The sequence below is a fragment of the Triticum aestivum genome, chromosome 7D (genome assembly GCF_018294505.1).
Source record: "Triticum aestivum cultivar Chinese Spring chromosome 7D, IWGSC CS RefSeq v2.1, whole genome shotgun sequence".
In the NCBI taxonomy this organism is placed as follows: Eukaryota; Viridiplantae; Streptophyta; class Magnoliopsida; order Poales; family Poaceae; genus Triticum; species Triticum aestivum.
Genome location: NC_057814.1, coordinates 66416888 through 66437564, shown reverse-complemented (window position 1 = coordinate 66437564; position 20677 = coordinate 66416888). Strand labels below are relative to the sequence as shown.

General features: G+C 47.0%; 2 protein-coding genes and 1 long non-coding RNA gene across 6 annotated transcripts; all 3 read right to left on the bottom strand.

Moving 5' to 3' along the window:
• Positions 1-277: 277 nt before the first annotated feature.
• Positions 278-1761, bottom strand: LOC123169619 (uncharacterized). The gene is made up of 2 exons (XR_006484894.1): positions 1591-1761; positions 278-1489 (listed from the first exon to the last, which is right to left on the bottom strand). It is a non-coding gene; the product is annotated as an uncharacterized lncRNA (long non-coding RNA).
• Positions 1762-5019: 3258 nt separating this feature from the next.
• On the bottom strand, positions 5020-8979 carry LOC123166381 (protein IQ-DOMAIN 9). Of its 4 annotated transcripts, none has more exons than XM_044584179.1 (6): positions 8447-8979; positions 7792-7948; positions 6446-6586; positions 6119-6346; positions 5879-5992; positions 5020-5749 (listed from the first exon to the last, which is right to left on the bottom strand). In XM_044584179.1, exons 2-6 carry the CDS (start codon positions 7864-7866, stop codon positions 5327-5329), a joined length of 981 nt encoding a protein of 326 aa, XP_044440114.1. In that variant the 5' UTR covers positions 7867-7948; positions 8447-8979; the 3' UTR covers positions 5020-5326. The 4 variants fall into 4 exon arrangements, with proteins under 4 accessions (XP_044440114.1, XP_044440112.1, XP_044440113.1 ...); XM_044584177.1 differs by having other exon boundaries at positions 6446-6589; positions 8447-8978; XM_044584178.1 differs by having other exon boundaries at positions 8627-8977.
• Positions 8980-15810: 6831 nt separating this feature from the next.
• LOC123165337 (E3 ubiquitin-protein ligase GW2) lies at positions 15811-20371 on the bottom strand. The gene is made up of 8 exons (XM_044582966.1): positions 19754-20371; positions 19575-19626; positions 19447-19492; positions 19214-19295; positions 18961-19117; positions 18774-18867; positions 17506-17572; positions 15811-16598 (listed from the first exon to the last, which is right to left on the bottom strand). Exons 1-8 carry the CDS (start codon positions 19949-19951, stop codon positions 16035-16037), a joined length of 1260 nt encoding a protein of 419 aa, XP_044438901.1. The 5' UTR covers positions 19952-20371; the 3' UTR covers positions 15811-16034.
• Between the last annotated feature and the right edge of the window lie 306 nt (positions 20372-20677).

The following is a 20677-nucleotide window of genomic DNA, read 5'->3' as shown; positions in this document are numbered from 1 at the left end:
TTGGCATTGGCGGCATCTTTTTTTGATAGAAGAAACAACCTGGGCGCCTTGTGGAGTCCGATACTCGATAACTCGACCATGCACCTGGACAGCTTATCAACAGAGCGACGGCTCTGATCTCAAAGTCTCACAATATGGAAAGTGGATTTCGTACCTAGAATCGACCTATGTTTATCTCGGTAGGTCAACGAAGCTAGGCAATAGCTTTGCGCAACCAGTTTCTGGATACATAGCAAGGACTGAATTAAGCAGATATGGCTGGTTTATGCCCAATACAGACAGGGAATATGTGTTGATTAATTTCACCGGACAGGACTGCTTGTTTCTATGACACTTTTATTTATCTCACAAACAAAATGGCAAAAAGGTACTATTTGATTCTCCCAAACCTTGCTTACAAATAAGAAAACTCGTCTGGTTAAGGACATTTGATTCCAGATATGCAGGTCAAGAACAGATACCGCAAACAATTAAGAGCAGCATGGCAACTTCCAAGCCGAGACTCACCAGTACTGTAAATTAATACAGCAAACATGGAAGTGACTTCCTATTGCATCAATATCACCCTTGGTACTGCCGCTTGCACGAATTGCTTCTACTACTTGTTTTAGTACTGAAATCTCCGTATTTGGGAGCCATTCACCATTTGTAAGGGAAGGACTGCCCACTAGGTCCCATTATTCAAACTTGCACGCAGTCCTGTATTCCCATATACCGTCTTTCCTGAAGGCCAGGATTCTGATTTCCACATCATTCACAAAAATGCAAATTTCTTTCGCGCGTGAACTATGAAGTATGAACACACGGAATTGTTCTTTTTAACCACGGTAAGCCGATAACTGGCATTAGCGAATGAACTGAAACAGTGATAAGAAGTGATTCCTCTGACACATCACAATATCGTACCGCCAGACCATATTATTATCGCATTTGCTATTTAACAGCGATGGCCGGGGGGGTGGCGGCGGCGCTAGGCGGTTAGGCAGGTGTCGGAGGGCAGAAGGCAGTTAGGCAGGGCGGGTGGGAGAAAGAAGAAGGCTACGAGGGGGAGGGATTCCAGTAAAACAGAATTTGTTTTCAGTTAGTAACTGACGCATATACAGGTGCTCCTTAATAGTATTATCTCAAATTTTAGCCTTGGCCTAGTAACTGATTCCACTTATCTTGGCACTGCCAAAACTTTTATAATCTGATCTGAAAAGTTTGCCCTTGCCTGAAGGGGGTAAATCTGCAAAGGTACCCTCTCCAGCCTAGCTTCCAAAGCAATCGGCCAGGGGGGTCTTGTTACCTTACCACGGGTAAAGTAACACAAACATGGTAAACCAACATGAGGTGGGGGTTGTTACCACTGCCGGCGCCGGCGCCGGTACCGACGGGTAGGCTCGAGGAGCAACAGGCGCGCCGCAGCCGCAGCCGCGGGAGCGGGAGCGGGAGCGACACGCCTCGTCGTCCTAGCAGCAGCACACCATCATCCGGCTCCGGCCCGCCGCTGCGGAATTCCTCCACCGACCACATGCAGATGCAGGGGTCAAGAAGGCAAAGATGGAGCCATGGAATTGAGGCGAGAGGAATCGAGTGGAAGATACGTACGCGTAGTAGTAAGGCCTTGGGAGCCGCCGGACGAGAAGGGACGCCTGGCTCTGGCTCAAGGCGACGGCGGCCTGCATCGCCGACGGATGGATAGAGCAAGGCGGCGGAGACGACGACGTAGGTGGTGGGTTGCCGTGTTGCTTTACGGGCCAGGCCGGTCTCACCTTGTGGGCTGCCGCCGACTGGCGGGCCATCACGGCATCCCCACCAAGTTGACTCAAAAATAATTCATCTCAAAAAAAAAAGACTCAAATAATAATCAAAAATAAATACACCGACAAGTTGGGTCTGAAGCACAAAACAGTCCTTGTACTAAAACAAACGCTCAAAATAACATAAGACGACGTGACGTGATTGTACGATCACTATTGCACATATAGCACTCGTATGAGCCACGTTTGACCATTCCACGTAGCTAGGTACTCCCTCCGTTCCTAAATATTTGTCTTTCTAGAGATTTCAACAAATGACTACATACGGAGTAAAGTGAGTGAATCTACACTCTAAAATATGTCTATATACATCCGTATGTGATAGTATATCTCTAAAAAGATAAATATTTAGGAACGGAGGGAATAGTTGTGATTCAGTGAGACTTGCAAGGGGTGATTAGTGTGAAAATTGCCAAATCCCCTCCCCACCCCAAATTTCTTATCCCACCTCAAAATCCCTTGCATGCGACGCAACCATCCACCGTCCTCATACTCGCCTCCCTCATTCTCGCCGAAAAAAGGCCTCTGCTGCGCCCCGCTAGCTCCCCTCTCTCTGCTTTCTGACGTACGGCATTCCCGGTGCCCTTGATCTGCTACGTCGACTACCGGAAGAAGTTAAAGATGTAGCGTGTCAGCGATGGAGAATCAAGAAGGGTGGTTCTTGTACAAATGCGTGGCACATGGGGTTATCATTGAATTTCAACCCGATTTCCCTTGATTTTGGTGGTTTTTGACAGAAAAGGTGACATTTTAACCCTTGCATATGTTGTTGATTTCTGGCACTATGATTGGGGCCGAAACGACTTCCTAGCGATCCTGTCCATCTACCTTGACCAAGTATGACCCTCTCTCATCTATACTTGGTTGGTTGGTTCGTTATACTTTGGTTCTTTTTGTTTATTTTCTTCGTATTCCTCGTTTTCTTTGCTTTTCTTTTTTGTTTCTTCGTTGGTATTAACCGGTTCCTTTTTTTCACATGTCTACCTTTTGTGAGTACACAATGTGCATTCTTAACGTACACGCGAAACATTTTGTTTTTCTACACTTTGAACATTTTCAAGTACATGATGTACATTTTTAAATACATGTTTCGAACACCTTTTTGGATAGACGGTAATATTTTTCAAATACATGCTGTATAGTGTTTTAGTGTCAATAAGAATTTTTTTTAAACTACACAAACATTTTTTTTACTGAAAATAAGCATTTTTACCTACAGGAACATCCATATACATTGTATATACATTTTTTTAAATGTGACGCGTGTTTTTTTGAATTTCTTGAATTTTTGCTCTAAAATGCTGCGTACATTTCTTAATGGCACGAAACAATTTTTTTTTCACATTACGAAAACATTGCTTTTACATTGTATACACTTTTTTTGCAAATGTCACAAACACATTATTTCACATTGACTTATTTTTAAAATTACTCTAACATTTTCCACATTGCGTAAACATCTTTAAACATGTCAGACTTGTTAAATCACAAACATTTTTCATACACGTGATTAACATATTTATATACACGTTAACACTTTCAAATGCATGATTAACATATTTCAAAAATGTAAAGTGTTTTTTCGTACACAATTTAGAATTTTTCGAAATATAAACAATAGGGAAAAAGCCATGCAAAAACCAAATAAAAAGCGTGAAGAAAAAACGAAAAAAACATATGTGATGTCACCGCTCCAAACCCTGGCTCCCAACCCCTTTGGCTTCCACTTCCCTCGCCTCCGGCCAACGCCGCCTCAAGCCCCTACGTTTCTCTCCGTCTCCCCCATATGGAGGCGATCAAACCCACGGCAACCCTGACCAGCAAGATCGGCGACCAGCACGAACCCGCCGACGGCGATGCAGCGAGCGGAACCATCGGCGGCCTTCCTTTCCACCTCACGGAGGAGATCCTCTGCCGCATCAGCCCGCTCGAGTCGGTACGCTTGGCCGCCGTCTGCAGGTCCTGGGCGGCGACCGTCTCCGAGCGGCTCGCGAGACCCACCCCGCACCTGTTGGCGCTCGAGGTCCTACTCGGGCCCACAAGCAGTACCTGCTCGACCCAGCAGCGCCGCCACGGCGCCATCTTCTCCTTGCCGATCGACCAAGAGGAGTCGCCGGCGCCGGTGATGCCCGCCCGCTTGCCCGCCGCGCTCACCCACGCGACGGACGATATAGAGTTGTCTGGCGCCTTGCCCTGCGGCGACTTCTCCTTTGCGGACGACAACCGCGTCGTCCTCGTCAACCCCGTTACCGGCACGCTCCAGAGCATCGTGATGTATGGCCCCCGGCGAAGGTTTGAGGTGGAACCCCAGCTGAGGGCCGCTGCCGGCGCCAACGCGTTGTTCGTTACCGAGTGTCTTGGGAGCGTCTCTCTGCTGTGGTGCGAGGAGGAGCGGTGGTTCGAGGAGAAGCTCCTCCGGCCCGAAGTGTTCAGAGCTTGCGACGGCTTTGTGGCCTACGCCGGCGGCATCTTCTACGCTAAGCATTACAACGGCTTCACCTACATTGTCGACCGGCGTGGGCCGCTGCCATGGGGGCCGAAGAGGCTCCGTGCGCCAAGCATTCTCGAGCAGTACTCCCCGATCCCTGGGTACAGCTGCCTCCGCCTCCCCTACGCCCACCTGCTCGTGTCAGAAGGGGAGGTCATGTTCGTCGGTCTGGTGCTCGCAGCACAAGAACCCGGACGCCCCAAATCCATCGGTGGCTTCGAGGTGTACACGCTGGATCTCAAGGTGACACGGTGGGTGAAAGTGGAGAGGCTCGCCGATGACCGGGCGCTGTTCGTGAGCGAGCAATCATCGTTCACGGTGCGCGCATCAGAGACACCGGGGTGCAGGGCCAACTGCATCTACTTTGTGACCGAGCTCGACAAGCATTCCTACAGCAACAGCATTTGGGGCGTGTATTCCATGGAGGAGCAGAAGGTGCTGTTTCAACGCCCCGTCGGTGGTTCGCCGGGGAAGTACAAAGCTGCGCGGTGGTTCTTCCCTGGGGTCGGTGCGTCACCGGCGCGCTCTGGAAACTGTGCAAACTGTGGAAAGAAGAGAAAATTCCAAATGCTCTAGGTATACACAAGCTGGTTTAATCAGATTATATGAGAATGTAAGTAGATGCAGTTTGAATTTGAAGACTTGTGTTGCTTAGCAAAGGTTTATCAGCAAAATCATGTCCCCGGCACCTTCAGTCCTTTGTCTGATATATGGTCACCTACAACAATATCAGTTAAAATTTTGTCATGAACAGAGATGGAACTTGAATTTTTGTTCCAACAGAACCATTTTAGCCCAGCAGACAGAGATATTACACACCCGCACACAATGCGCACAGTAGAGATCCTAGCCCTAACCAAAAACCACTCTCATTAGGTATGTGTGCAATCGCGCAAACCAAACACATTCTACATTGGTCACTTCTTGGTCCAGTAAAACAGCAATGTAAGAGACAAACCACATAAGAGTGTAAAAGAAAGAGAAACTTCACAGGATGTATCATACAACGTCTCCGGTAACCTTTTCGCCGCGGGTTTCAAGCAGTGATGGCAGGAACCGCGGGTTGTTGCTGCTTCTCCTGGTTCCTCTTCATGTCCTTTGGCTTCGCCTTGGGAGGGCCGGCCGCCTTTGGTTTCTGCTCTGTTTTTGCTACTGGTTTCTGCTCCGTTTTCGCTGCCGGTTTCTTCTTGTCAGGAGATGGGGATGACTTTTTCTTGGGAACTTTCCGGTCACTGGTGTTGTTGCTTAGACTGATTGCACCTTGCAGCTTCAGAGCTGACTGGTTTGTGCTGGTGTTGTCTTTCTTTGATTGTCCCTTCTTCGGGTTTTCAGGGGTGACCATGGATCGGGGCTCCCATGGCCGTGCAGCGATCCAGCGGTCCATCCAGCTCCAGCCCCAGCCACCGTTCCCGACCCCATAGTTGAAGTTTCCTTGGCTTGTGGCAGACTTTGCCCTCCACTGCAAAATTAAGAGTGCGACATATGGTTTATAATCAATGAGATACAGATAGAGAAGCTGCTACAACCTTTAGGCATGAACTGTTGCAAAATAATGAGCTGCGATGTGAGATTAGTAGCCAGTCTGAACCTGATGGTTAAACGCATACGCCATGGCTCGCTCACGCTTTACTGCTGCTTCTTCCCTTAGATGTATCCTGGCAACTATTTCATCCATGGTGTTCGAGCCTCCATTCCATGCAACCTGATAAAAACATGCCGACGAGCAAAATAAAATGTCAAGGAACTCTTACTCTTGTCTCTAGTGAAGTTAGGCAGTGAGAGTAACTTTCTGATGACAAAACAGAGTCAGCCCAAGGAAGAGAATTACCTGCAGATTCTGGAGTTTCGCGTCAAGTTTGACCTGATTCTCTTGCTTCTTCTTCCTGTTACGCCCTTCTGTGACCATGAAAGCACGCCGGTTTCTTAGCTCAGCCTGTAACTTGTTCCAAGACTGTATGTAGCTCAATGTGGCACTAGTCTGCTTGGTAACTGGATTGCTCTGCCCAACAATGCACAGTCTTTTAACTCCCCTCAGGCAACGGAGAGTCCTCCTTGCCTGCATTAAAGTGATGATTACTTAGGGAAAATGCACTATGTACCTACCGCTCGATCAAACAGTAGAAATGAAGTTGTTGCGGTAAATTGTCGATGTTACCTTGTGGCGCCGAAACGCGTTCTGGATCCGGGTAGCTGCCCAATCTTCGAGTGCTGCATTGTCTTCAGGGTCGCTGCTGGAAGAAGGAGCGTTGCTAGGCTTTTGCTGCGGCAGGTTGGCTCCGTTGCGTTGCGCAGCAACCTTCTATGTAAAAGGAAGCATGTCAGGATGAATGCAATTTAATCTTTTGTAAATGTGTTTGATGGCTTAATTCATCCAAGGATGTTCAGATGTCCAGGTGAAAACATATAACAGGACTGTAGCTGGCATGACAAGAAGAGCAGCAACAAAAGTTTTCATTGTCAATGTTGACCACAATGGAATGTAGTCAGTAGCGTTTACCAGAACAGCAAGTTTGTGCCAGAGTTCATTCTAATTTAGGCCACCTAATTTGCACCACAACTCCACAAGGAAGGAGTCAAGGGATGTTAGGCCAGTCGGCATATCGAATCGACGCGGCAGAAAAAGGAAGTTATAGAGGACCAATTCAACAGTCAAGTATTTTTTTCCTGGACCCATTTCAGCAGTCAGGTTACTTTCACAGACCAGTCCAATGACCATGTCCAAAAAAGAGATTTGTACACACACACCGTAATTCACGGGGCTTTTTTTCCGAAGGAACATAAGTGTCTGAATTCAGTAACTTATTCTGACCCAAACTGTTGTTGATTGCATAGCAAAGAATGGTCATGGTTTTCAGTTTTCCCCAACCACGCCACACAAAAGATCAAACACAGATGACATAACTCGGCCACCAAAGAGAAATAAATACTTTGATGTTTATCACAGAATCCAACACCCAAGCTGACGATTTCAGACGTCCTGAAGCCAGCGGGTAAGGTCAGATACAGATATCAGTAGCTGACCAAAACTCCACAAGACACGCAGGCAAGCAAGCAGGGGGTTCCCATCCCAGAATCCAAGCCAACACCCACCTCGACAGACAAACTGTGCTACGAGTCAGCATCGATGACACCTTTCCCATTATTGCCATCGGCAAACAAACCAAACCTTTCTTACTTTCCTCCATTATGATTGCCACGGCGACAAGTCACCAAGTTGCAGCGGCAAGAGGTGTTTGTCTGTCCTGGCCCTCGCTACTGAATAATGATGGAATATGATGTGGAATGAAACCGATGGCATCTTTTTCTTTCATCCCAGGTTGCTTAGAAGGCATGCAAGGGGGTGAGTCAGGGTGTGGTGTGCAGGACTTGGAAGTTTGGGGTAAAGGGAGGTTTGAAGATCGATGGTGGTAATATTTTTCTCTTTGGGTTCTCGAGAGTGGTATGGTAAAGAAAAGAAAAGGGCCATCCATGTTGATGTGGGTGGAGGCATGGAGGGGGTACCTTTGCGTGCTTTGACTTGCCCCGTTTCGACTTCTTCTTGCTGATGATGGTCTTGAACCAGTCCCCGGACCCCATGGCTGCTTCTTCGTCGACCAGGAGTTCACCTCAGGAGACGAAGTTTGCGTTCTTCAGATTCCTCCTTTGAAAATTCCCTTGCCTGGATCACATGAAAGGGAAAGGAGAGTAAATTATAGGGGATTTATTTGGGGTGAGACAAAAAAGTCACAGCGTCTCCAAGATGGTGCAACATGGGCTTGAATAGGTATTCACTTATTCTATTGTAGGAAGACAAACATGGCTTGGATGGAAACTGCTAGTACAGCTGATGAACAAGTTCAGTGTCCTGTTCTGAATCTCTCTGAGACTCATGCATAAATTCAGGAGTAGACCGGAAAAATCGCAGGGTTTCTGAATTACTAGAAGCAGAAACATGAGAAACAGAGAAAGTTGAACCCTTTAATTCTCTAAAATCTCAAGAAAACTGTAGTAGTACTCAAAAGTCGAACGAGGGTGGCGGGTCAACTCGTCGAATAAAACAATTAACAGGGGCAGCAAATCAGAGCAGAAGTGCAGAACCCGAGAAGAACCCACCCACCCACCCACGGAAATCCCTCGGGCCCTGCAGGAAAGATCGGGGCTTTCTTCTTCCTCTCACCTGACCAAGCTCTCCAGAACCAAATCACATCAAATCGGACGCATGGCTCCGCCAGCCCGCCGCTCCCCCATTCGCACGCACGCACGCAGGGGCAGAGACCACCAAACAAACAGCCCGAGAGGCAGGGCAAAGAACAGAGGAGCGGGGAGCGGAGCAGGAACTAAGTAGTCGCAGTGGTACCTGCGGCAGGTGGTGGTGGCCGTCGCGGACCAGCGGCAGCAGTCGACCCCCGAATCCGATCAGGCGTTGCTTTCAGGGACGGACGGACGGCGGGCGCGGTGGAGGCCGCGGAAAGGAGGCGGCCGTCGGAAGCAACGGACGGATCCCGTCCTCCTCCTCGTCCTGCACCCCGTGCGGTCGCGTGGGGGACGGAGGAGAGGTGGTGGGAGCCTGGGAGGGAAGGTGGAAAGGTGCAGGGTTCTCTTCTCCTTCTCTGCTCTGCCCCTTGCCTTGGAGTTGGCGTTGGCGTTGGCGTTGGGTGTAAGTTGAGATCGAAAGGAGGGAGGGAGGGAGGGAGGGTCTCTGATCCTTGGCTGGCTGCCAGTGTGCTCCACCACCTCCACCGTCGTCGCCACGCCCACGCCCCGGCCCCCTTTGATGGCTCTGCTGACTTGCTTCTCTTTTTCGGGGAGTATTTTTATAACGGTGTGAAATGCCTTTATTGCGGTGGAGTTTATCACCCTACTGCTACTAGTTTTAAATATTTTTCTTGTCCTGGTCTAGTGATCTTGCTGTCAGTGAGAGTGGGGGACAAGGGGTAACTTTCGTGCTGACTTTGAAGGCCGGGGATCCACTTCACCGGAGGAGAACAGCCATGGATCTTCTGCGGTTATATATATGTTCTCCGGCGCGTGTAACACTATAAATTTTCTGTGCACGCACGCGCGCGCGCACACACACGCCCTGGAAACTTCGACTGAGGGAGAAGATCTCCCCCCGCCGCCCTAATTTGCGAAAGTGAGGATGAAAATTGCGCGGTCATCCTATTCTTGTAAACGTAATCTAATAGTAACTTTATATTTAAATCGATCTTCACTGTTATATTCATGTGGTAGAGAATAGCGGTCAAAGTTGTATGCGGAGATGAAAGAAACAAACTGACTGATCCAAGGTGGATAATCCGGCTCGGAGCAAGATGTTGTTTGGAGCTATCTCCCCCCCACACACAAGACTGCCCTTTTCCATAGGTTACCAGGCTATGTGATTCTTTTTTCTCTTTAGTTGTAGTAGGATCCTATGCTAGTGTTTGGCAGGAGGAAGTATGTAGGGTGGATAAGATGAGGAGAGCTGAGCACGTTGGATCCCTCCCAACGGTTGGTACGTTTACGTTGCTCTCCCTCCCTCTCTCCTACCGTGCGTGGTGGCGTGGCTTGGCTTGGCGTGGCTTGCCTTGCCTGGCTCCAAAAGCGACCGGGGAGCCGATCCGGACGGGACGGACGGTCTCACCGCGCCTCCGGATGAGATGCGTGGTTGGTCGCACGTTTGCCATGCTACCCTCCGGTATACACCTATTTTACTCCATCCGTTTCAAACTTGTACTATAAAAATCATACTATTTCTTTTGCGGAAAAAAAATCATGATTTTCAAGAGACTACGGCTAATTTTCTTGTATCTAGCAATGCCTGTTTTGCATGCAAAGTGCGCCTCCCAATGCATAATGATATCTGATTTTGCTGGGGGGTTTTCTTCTCCTTTTTTGCGGTTTTGCAAACCCGGCGTTGTTTTAGTGATTTTCGAAGAAATGACACAACAACCGCAAGAGTTCATACAAATGTGTCTTGTGGGGACGCGAATAGTAAGACATAAATGTGAAAAAAGGTTGTGCGGTTTACAAAGGTATTCTTTTTTTACGCATGTCTTTTCTAGGTGAAATTTTATATGGTGTTTGAACATATATTGTTGTTAATCGAGCGAATAAAGTGACATTTATAATTTTGGTTTACTATTTTATTGGATTTTACTCTTCATGCGGTGATTTGAGCTCGGGAACAGAAAATCCAACTAAACTTTTACATACACAAAACCAACACTTTTACACACACAAAATTAAACTAGAGTCTAAAAGGTATGCTACCTCCTCCCGCTGGTGTCGCCGTCGATCCGCCCCACCTCTGATGGCCTTTGGTCCATGAAGGTGTGGAAGATCACGCCCCCCCCCCCCCCCGGCGGGAGGGACCCCTTTCTTGTTTTTGTTAGGTTCAACGTCTTGGTTGTGGCTGTGTGGCGTTGACGATGTCCCTCGGTAGGAAGAATGTCTCCCACGTCCTATCTCCGTCTTGATGGTGCGAATAGCATCGTCGAAGGATGTGCGGAGACGTGTCTCCGCCGGATCACACGGGATTTTGTCGGTGCTGGTCTTCGGTGGATGCATTTGGATTCAGTTTTGTTCGTCTTCATTCGTGTGGTTACAGGTTTAATCTTTCCGATCTACAGCTCTCTTCATCAGCGATGGTTGCTGCTCTGGTGCGTTGATCCTTTGGGACCTTAGCACGACGACTTCCCGACTGTCTACTACAACAAGGTTTGCCCCGCTCCGGTGAGCGAGGGGCGATAACCACAGCGCGCCTTCGACTCGCTCCGGTGTTTGTAGTCATTGCTAGGTGGTCCATGGACCTGGTTGTAATTTTTATTACCTCTAATGTTCTCTGTATTGCCATGATTGATGAATAGATTAGAAATTTCTATCGCAAAAAATAATAATTAAGAGCCTCTTAAAGAGTGCTTGAGGGAGGCGTGGCAATTGTCCGCAACTGTTGAACACAAAATTACTAGACGATGATTTGAGACGACTAAGATCTAAAATATCCTGACCAACTCATGTTGTTCATACCAGTATAGACAGGTCGTATGTAGGGTTAAGATGTCTATACATTAATCGATGCAAGTAATGCCAGTAGACCTGTCGGATTGTACGCGTTGGTTAATTACTAGACAAGACTGTCCTTCATGAAATTGGTGTCGAAGCGCTGGGGCTAAAGTTTCAGAAAGCGAAGTGAGAAAAAAATGGCAATGTAGCATACGTGACAGGACAGCGTGCAAAGCACTAGGTCTATGCACGGTTTTGGCGCTTTTTTGTGTACTGATTGTTCTTACTTAAAGCTAGAGAGAAGGAGATCGAATTATTTCTAGCGATTGATTGCTCCATATCGTACTGCATGCTTTGGACGAGTAAGCAATAAGTGTCTCCGTTTCCTCCCTTTCGTTGTAGGTCGATCTTTGTGGCCTCACTAGTCTCCTTTTCAAAATATTTGTCCATGCAGAATTTCCACTTTCTTACCTACTACTCCGTTCATCCGAAAAAGTCTGTCCCTCAAATGGATGTATTTAGTACCAAGTTAGTGCTACATACATCCATTTGAGGGACAAATTTTTTCGGATGGAGGGAGTACTTACAATGATTGTGCCAAACTTTTTTGTGAAAAGGGTCCGTATCTATTATAAAGGTTCGTGTGAACTGAGCGTAACTTAGATGGTTTAAGTGGCGCTTACAGTGAGTTCATCAATCTTAAGATGTTGTGTCGGCTGAGTATTTCGGATGTGCTCACAGGGTGTGCGTGTGTGCGTTCATGGGGTGCGTGTATGTAATCAGCTGTGGTTGTACTGTATTAGAAAAAGGTTCGTCGAAATTGAAATCACTCCAAACATAATGAAAATTACATCGAGATCCATGAATCATGAACGAGCTCCCGAAGCGCCACTGTCTCCCCTCCCATATCGAAGCCGCCTGATCTTGTCGATGACAGTCGGGAAGTCTCCATGCACGTGCCCCTAAGGCCAATGCCCTGGAGCCACAATTGTCACCTTTGAACCTTTGAATAAATATTTGAAGAACCTGAAACCAAATCGCATCGTGGCGTACGCACGAGAAGAAACCCTAATCTCGCCACCCCGAGGAGCCGACAGGAATATATGCCAGAGCTCCGTTCAGTCCATCCCGACGGACAACTCAAGGAGGACGAAACACCGAAGATTTACTCGAAGATGAAGCGTCGCCATCTGCCAGAGCACTGCCCCTGCAAGACTAAAACCCTAACCTATCTACTCCCTCTGTTCCTAAATATTTGTCTTTTTAGAGATTTCAAATGGACTACCACATACGGATTGTGCTCATTTTGCTTCATATGTAGCACTTGTTGAAATCTCTAGAAAGACAAATATTTAGGGACGGAGAGAGTACTAGCTAGAGCGAGGCAACAAAACTCCCCTCCCCGCTACCGGCCGCCAGAGCGGCTAGCAGAGGGGAAGCGAATCCATGGGCTCACAGACGGAGATTAAGAGGGGCAAGGCTTTGCGAGAGAACATTTGTAACAATATTATATTCAACTACAAAATGTTTGCCATATTTTACCCCTTATTAGTGACAATGTGGAGTATTTTTTTACTCAATGTCACTTTCTTCCTTAAATGAAAACTGGATTAACTTAGATAGCTTGAATGAATACTCGTTAAGGGTATGTATACACTAATTCATGTCAGATTTAATCAAATTCACTACTCCCTTCATTCCCTTATACAAGGCCACTTCTTTGTTCATGTCAAATTTTGACTTGTAATTTTGGTCAACAAAATATGAATCATATGTCATAAAAAATATATCATCAGAAAGTTCTTTGAACCGTGCATCCAGTGACATACATTTTGTGGCATATAACTCATTTTTTATTGGTAAAATTAGTGATCAAAGTTAGATATAAAAATATGAAGTGGCTTTGTATAAGGGAATGGAGGGAGTAACAAATGTGTCAATTTTGGCAAACCAGTGCGGTTAGCTGCACCACACTATTCCTGCCAGCGAATACGGGCTTGAGTTCTATGCCTAGTCAGCTGCCGGGTAATTCTCACGCATGGGTCCACTTTGTTTGGTTTGCAGAATTTCTTTGATAAAACTGATAGAAGCCGTACGTCAAAAGGTCACACCAAGTGATGGTGTGCATTTTTTTGTAATTGGGTAAACATTGTCACAAGTTAACACCGGGGAAGTGAAAGTTACTCAAAAGTATTTGCTCAAGAAATTAAATAAGTGGCAACCAACTAACAAGTGGAGTATTATTTTACGCAAAAAAAACTAACAAGTATTATATTCTAGAAAAAACTACTCCCTCCGATTTTAAATATAAGACATTTTAGAGATTTCAAATACAGACTATGGTCTATATTGAAATCTCTAAAAGGGCTTATATTTAAGAACAGAGGGAGAGAGTAATTAACAACTCTATGCTACGTACACTTTCTGTATATTCTGTTGAGTAATTAAATTAAACTCAAATGCAACCCAAGTTACAGCTTACGACGAAATAAATATCCAAACCAGTTTGCGCCTACTAGCTAACTTGGCTGCATGATTTGCTGCTGGTGGCTGCTTGCCATCGTGGAGACAGGCCGTCGGGGTCAGCCGCGTGTACAATGATTGTTATGGGCGATGATTGCTACGTTTCAATTCATATGTCATACATGTGTGTAGTGCAATGCAAGGTAATGCGAGATTGTCTGATAGATGTGTACGCGCGTACTCACCTGAATGCAACGCATCGAATGATCAAGGTGCCCATTAGGATCAGTCGGGGAGACTGACGGGTCCAATCAAGAAGATGTTTTTTTAGAGCACCTAAACATCATTATCTGATGTGTTTTTTTCTTCCAAAAACGTCAAGTAGACGCACAATAATAATACTGTAATACACTGTTTGCTTCGAATTTGTCAATTAATTTGATCTAGTTGCGCACTGATTGAATTCAACTGTGCATGCATTGCACTTTTCGGCTGGGTTTTTCTGAACCGGTCCACGTCGTGAGGTGGATAACGGGAACAGCCCACCATCTGATCATTTGCCAGCTTGATCGAAGGCCATGTCACCCGATTTCGTGTCGTCTGCAACAACTGGGGCTCGGATAGTATCGAAACCGCGGGTCATATTATAGAACTGTTCGATGATGACCTGGATCATACTATGATCGGACAGACGGCCTTCACCGTCGAGATCGGTTGAAGGGCTTTGAACTAATTGATAATTGCATGAGCAACCACTGCTTAATTAACATATAACTATGATAATTAGTACGCATACACACACACTAATTTCATTTTTTTTAGTTGTAGACAATAATTTGATTGGTATAACCGATTGCCGTTCGTCTTAACAAATGACGCTGCAACCAATCATTTTCTTAAGATGCTACGGGATCAATGGATGCACTGGATATTTATTCGGATTGGCTAGCTGTTGCTACCTCAAACTAATCATGGCGACAAGTCGACCGTTACATACATGAACTGGAAAGATATATATGCAGATACTACTTGCAACAGAATATTCATCAAAAGAAAACAGAGCGAGCGCGACGACAGGCCAGCATGACGAGCTGTCTGGGATTTATTTACAAAATATGTATGGTTTGATTAATCATATTGGATGTACCTTCATTGCGATTGCGGATCATGTGGGCGTGAGTGGCAATATAGAACGCGGAATTCAAATGATATACTAGTACTTCTGTCAGGGTATGAAATGATATAGTACCTGAGAGAGGGAAAGGTTGGGTAGAGACGATTCATCTGTCGGCCGCACAACCGAATAAAACGCGTTGCTTGCTCCTCCTGGACAGTGTTGATTAATTTTTGGTTCCTGAACAGCTTTCATGATATTGTTCTTTATCGCCAGATAATAGAATGGAACCCAATGCGTATGGTCATATATCGAGAAAATATAAATGTCCCCCGTCCGTCAAACTTGAGTGTGGGATTCCATTGTAATTTTACGGGAAGTTGATTTTGGTAGGTACGTATACGGGTGGAGTGGGTGGCCAAGGATTCAGCATGAATGTCGGCTTAGTTTTCGGATCGGGTCTTCATCGCTCTTTCATTTTCATTTTTATTTTTTTGCGTGTCCAGAGATCATCCTCATTATGTTATGCAGAGGTTCGAACGTATACTCTTTACGGTTCTTAGTACAACTTTTATGTCAATAAACGCCTACCTCATATTTGGTGTCTCGGGTCTAACTTTTCAACCGCACTCCATCCAGCGAAACCGGAATTCATGTGGTTCTTCATCCCACGTAGGGATGGAAGGGAGGCCAAGGACAACGAGTGGATACCACGAGGCAGATGGAATTTGGAGGAGAGAATATAGAGATTCTGGGTTTGCGCATCCTCCAATTCAACGCGCTTCATATGCGGAGTTGCTCTTAGCAGATTGGGCTAGAATAGAAAGAAATCCAGACTGCAAGGTCCGGCCTGGCCTGGCCCAAAGCATACACACCAGCGTACGTGCGTGCGTGCTCTGGATTTCCTCTCCCGAGCTGAGGTGCAAATGCCAGTGATCCGGTGTTGCAGACAGAAATGCAGCTGCTGATCGGTTGTCAACTAAAAAGAAAAGAACAGAAATAGCCAAGCACTATGCCACTATCTGCAAATATGCAGATTTATCCCACCACTCACTATTCACAGTTTCACAGCATCCAATTCCAACAGCCAATCTTCGTTTACCCGCCCCCACCTAAATCCTATGCTTTTTATGTCACACAAGAGGAAACCTAGGAAGAACAACACCAGCCGACCGAAACGAATAAATAGGAGGGGGCAAAGTGGCTACCGCCAAGCTAACCCCGGTGGAGAGCCTCCGACCCCCCGGGCATCGACCAGCGAGAGTGCCATGGCCAGCATCATCTGCTCCTCAAAGCTGTCGGGGACGTTGCCCGAACCGATGCTAGACACGTCCGAAGCAGCCGCCGCCACACTGGCGGCCCCGGCCTCTACCGTGACGTCGGAGCCGGCGCAGCTGGTGCTGGCCTCGGCCGCCTCCGACCACCCGTCGTTGTTGGAGTAATCCGCGCCGTCTCTTGCCTGCGGCGTTCTGCCGTTTGATGGTTCCTCGACCCTGGTGGCCGAGGCACTGCTCCCGGCTATGCTCAGGTCCTCTGTGAAGGATCTCTGTGACCTGCTCAGAATGTCGTGTCTTGATGCTTGGCAGGTGGCTGTGCTGGAAGGGTCTCCAAGCATGTGTTGTTGCTCCGCTAGAGCCGCGACCGCGCAGGCGAATCCACCGGGTGGAGCTGCTTCCGCTGAAGCGGCCCCAGACGCATCGTAGCATCTTAGAGGAAGTGTTGGTGGCACGGCACCTATGCTCCCTGGATTTCCTAAGGCTTCCTGATCCTGTTCATGGTAATTTTAGTAAGATGATTAGTACTGTCCTTTCCACCATTAATAGGACAAGCAGTGTCTACCAATAAGTCTAATGGTTTTTTATTCCTTGAAAACTCTACTGATGGAAGCCACCTACCCTGGCTACCCGCAGACACGACAATGATCGGCATGCATAACTTTTAAAGTAGGTTCATCACATATCAAGTATTGAGCAGCAAATTCAGATTTGTGTGAACAAGCAAGTTCTATGTTAATTAGCAGTGTCCACGAATCAATCTAATGGTATTTTATTCCTTGAAAACTCTACAAATCAACTGATGGAAACCACCTACCCTGGCTACCCACAGACATGACAATGATCATCATGCACAAATTTTTTAGGTAACACATGCAGGTTCACATATCAAGTGATGAGCAACAAGTTCAGATTTATGTGAATAAGCAAGTTCTAAGTTAATTTGCATGTAACACAAAAGGATATTGAACCGACTGATGACCAATGATAGGACATATGATGATTAATGAAAAGCAGCTATTATGTGGATGGAGATGGTAAACAGCAAAACAGGTAGCTAGTATGGGTAAGCCGTATTATTAAGAATTCACACAATCAGCATGCTTACAAACTACTCCCTCCGTTCAGAATTACTTGTCGCACAAATGGATGTATCTAGACGTATTTTAGTTCTAGATACATCCATTTCCGAGACAAGTAATTCCGAACGGAGGGAGTACCCTTTAAAAATTCATTTTAAGTGATGTGGCAGGAAAATGTGACCTATCCCTGTATACACCTTTTTGAAACTTAACAGATGAGCTCTTCAAGAAAAGAATGAGAAAAAAGAAGTTATATAGATTAACGTTATTTGGAAAATACGTTTGGCAAGAGGTCTCATTCAGCAATATCTTAACATACTTGCACAGAAAGCCAAATCGCTTCCATAAGCATAACTTCTTCAAGATCCATATCGAAATTATTATCCCTGCATTTTAAGGAATTCATCAATAATAACATTACAACAATACTATATAGACGAATATAGTTAGTACGAGGAAACAGGATGGCAGCAAGTGTGTTTTAACTTTTAACTAGCACATCTTTTCTTATGGTTTCCTAAGACGGGAACACTGCTTAGATGCTTCGATTCTAACTCCTCAAAATGGCAAAGAGCTAATGAAAACTAAAGCAAAAACAACTAAAATGCTCAGAAAAGGGATTAACTTATTGCCTAATAGGGCCTAAGGAACGGGTGAAAAACAGTACAATTCTGTTTTCAAGCCATATATATTGATCCTTAAAGCAGGTGCATTTCAGACTCAACAGACCTTTCCTGGAAACGAAAGACTACCAAGCAATAGATGCTTCCACGATATTCCCATAGAGAACCCTCAGATAAGGGTGAGTTCAAAACGAACAATAGTCAAATCTTCTTTTCAGTTCAAGATGTATGTCCTATCGTTATGTTTCCTAGTAATGAAATACACTGAACATAATATGTAGGTAGAGATTCTCATATTGTTATAATACAATTAAACTGAAGATCTTCTAGAAAAGTCAAAGGCAGCAATACATATATATGTAGTGCTTAGCTAAGGTACACCAAGAGTTGGGTGTATTAATTGATCACACAACAACCATTTAGCTTCAAGTAAAGAGCAGCATGATCAAGGTGCCAAGGGCATCTCGAAGATGTTCAACAAACTGCTACAGAAAAGGGCAGACAGAAATCTTAAACTGATAGCTATATTGTCTCCATGGTACTGCCAAGACCTTACTTGACAGCAAACATGACAACATATAAGTATCTAGCGGACACATCCTGTTACTTATTAATTGCGAGACAGGCCATTACTATTGTAGCAGGTGGAGAGAATGCACAAAATTCTATCAGAAATTGCATATAGTAAGCCGTCACATTTTATAACGGGGAATAAGTAAGGACACTTTGATTACAGATAAGTGCAGGTGGTAAGCTATCGAATTCCCCAATTAGGTGCAACTGAGGATTAATTATTTTGCGCACAAAACTTTCAGTGAGGGTCCAAACCACTGAAGCAACAATAATTACAGTACTTCAACTGAGCTTTATCTAGAGAGCACAAACAATCCACAACTGATTGATGCAACCATAGTCACACGACTTGAGGGGGATAGAAGGCAGAAAATGGTTAACCATTACATACCGCAACTGCCTTAAGCGTTCAGCATTCTTCAATAGCAGCTCCGAATGCTGTACTTGACCTGAGACGGCATCATTGCCTTGGGCAGCGCTTGCAGCTATCAACAATATGGACATCGCCAGTCAGGAATTGCTTCGCAACAAACAAAAAACAGAGAGAGAAGCAGATAGCCCTATGGCAATCTACACACCTGGGGTGGACGTGCCACCAGTATCACAAGGTTCGACTCGTGCTATTGCTACTTCATCGGTTGAAGCAGCAACCTGCTTGTTCTTGAGCCGCTCGGCGTCGTCCTGGAGTTCCTGGTGCCGCATCCTGATCTGCGCCTCGATCACCCTCTGCTCCTCCTACACACGATTTCCCAGCACCGCCCAATTATAGCAAAACTAGCATAGAAACGAAAGCAGACACCACTGGACAACAGTTTTACTGCGGGCACTCACAATCTGCTCGACGCCCTTTTCCTCTTTCGTCTTGACGCCGCGGTACTCCACGGCGTAGTTCAGCATCTTGCAGTACGGACACCTTATTTAGAAGTTAAGGAACGACAACTGAACAAGAATTTGGCATCGGGTGTGGTGTGGTGCACATGACTGTGACACCAGAACAAAAAACAGCCCTGGACAGCATGTACGTACTATCCTAGGAAGAACCGATGGGAAGTGAGGTAGGATACTGTGTCGGCCGGCAGGAGGTGGGCGACTTCATCTGGAGGAAGCACTCTGCACGCAGGCAGGAAGCAGAGCAGGTCAAACAACCATGCGAATTGTCAAGGAAGAAGACATCCGTCTGAAATTAACTCACCGGTGCAAATCCCCTTGGCGCAGCACTTGGAGCGGTTCAAGCTTGGATAAAACTGCAGGCGCAGGAGGGGGGGAGGAGCGCTAGTCAGAATTCTGCATCTATCTATCATCTATGGATCCACTGGAGGAAGAAGAAGCTCGGGGGAGATTGGGAAAGGGGGGACTAAAAGGAGGACTGACCAGGAAGCAGATTGGGCACTCGTCGAGGTCTGGCCTGGGGTCGTCGGCGCCCGGGTGGCAGGGCGCGAGCTTGGCCTCGAGGATGAGGCGGCGCAGCTTCTTGAGGTCGATGTCCGGGTGCGGGTAGAGCCCCTGCGGCGCCGTGTAGCGCTCGTCCACCGGCGGGCGCCGCCGCCGGCCCCCGACCCGGTTCCCCATCCCCCCCTCCCTCCCTCCTCAGCAAGCCAAGCCAAGGCAGGCGGGCGGGGGGCGACCCGTGGACTAATAAATAGTAAAACCGCAACAGCAGCCGGCCGCGCCCGACCGTACCTACCCACCCCCTTCCGGCCTTAACCCCCGCAGCGGGGGAGGAGGATGGAGAGAAGCGGCGCCGACGAGGAGGACGGAGACGACAGAGAAGAAAGATTTGTCGCCTGTCGTGGTACGACGATCTGCCTGGGCGGGCTGGGTTTGTCTCAGTCAGGCGGAAGGGAAGGGAAGGGAAGGCGCACGCATATGCGCGGCCAAAAGCGGATTCTTCCACGCTCCCTCCCTCCCTGATCCGGGTGGATGGATGGATTAGGTTCCTGCCTACGTACACAACATCTCTCTATCTATGACTCTATCTGTCTCTGAGACTTGTGCGTCTCTCTCTGCTGCTGCTTTTATCGGGTCAAACACTCCAACGAACCCCCTGCTACTAATCCCGTCGTGTATTGTTAAACCTCGCTGCGGGTGGGGCCGACCAAGTATCTCATCTCCAGCGGCTGATTCGGCGACGCGCGACGCGACGGTTGGAAGCGTACAGCGGCGAGGTTCCACCGGCCACCGGGGCAGATCGCGACCGGCGACGGGTTGGGAGGGAGAACCAACCCCGCAAGCGATTGATTGATTGTTAATCAAGTCGGGTCGCGTCGCGCCGGGGGAGTTGTGTGCTCCACCGGC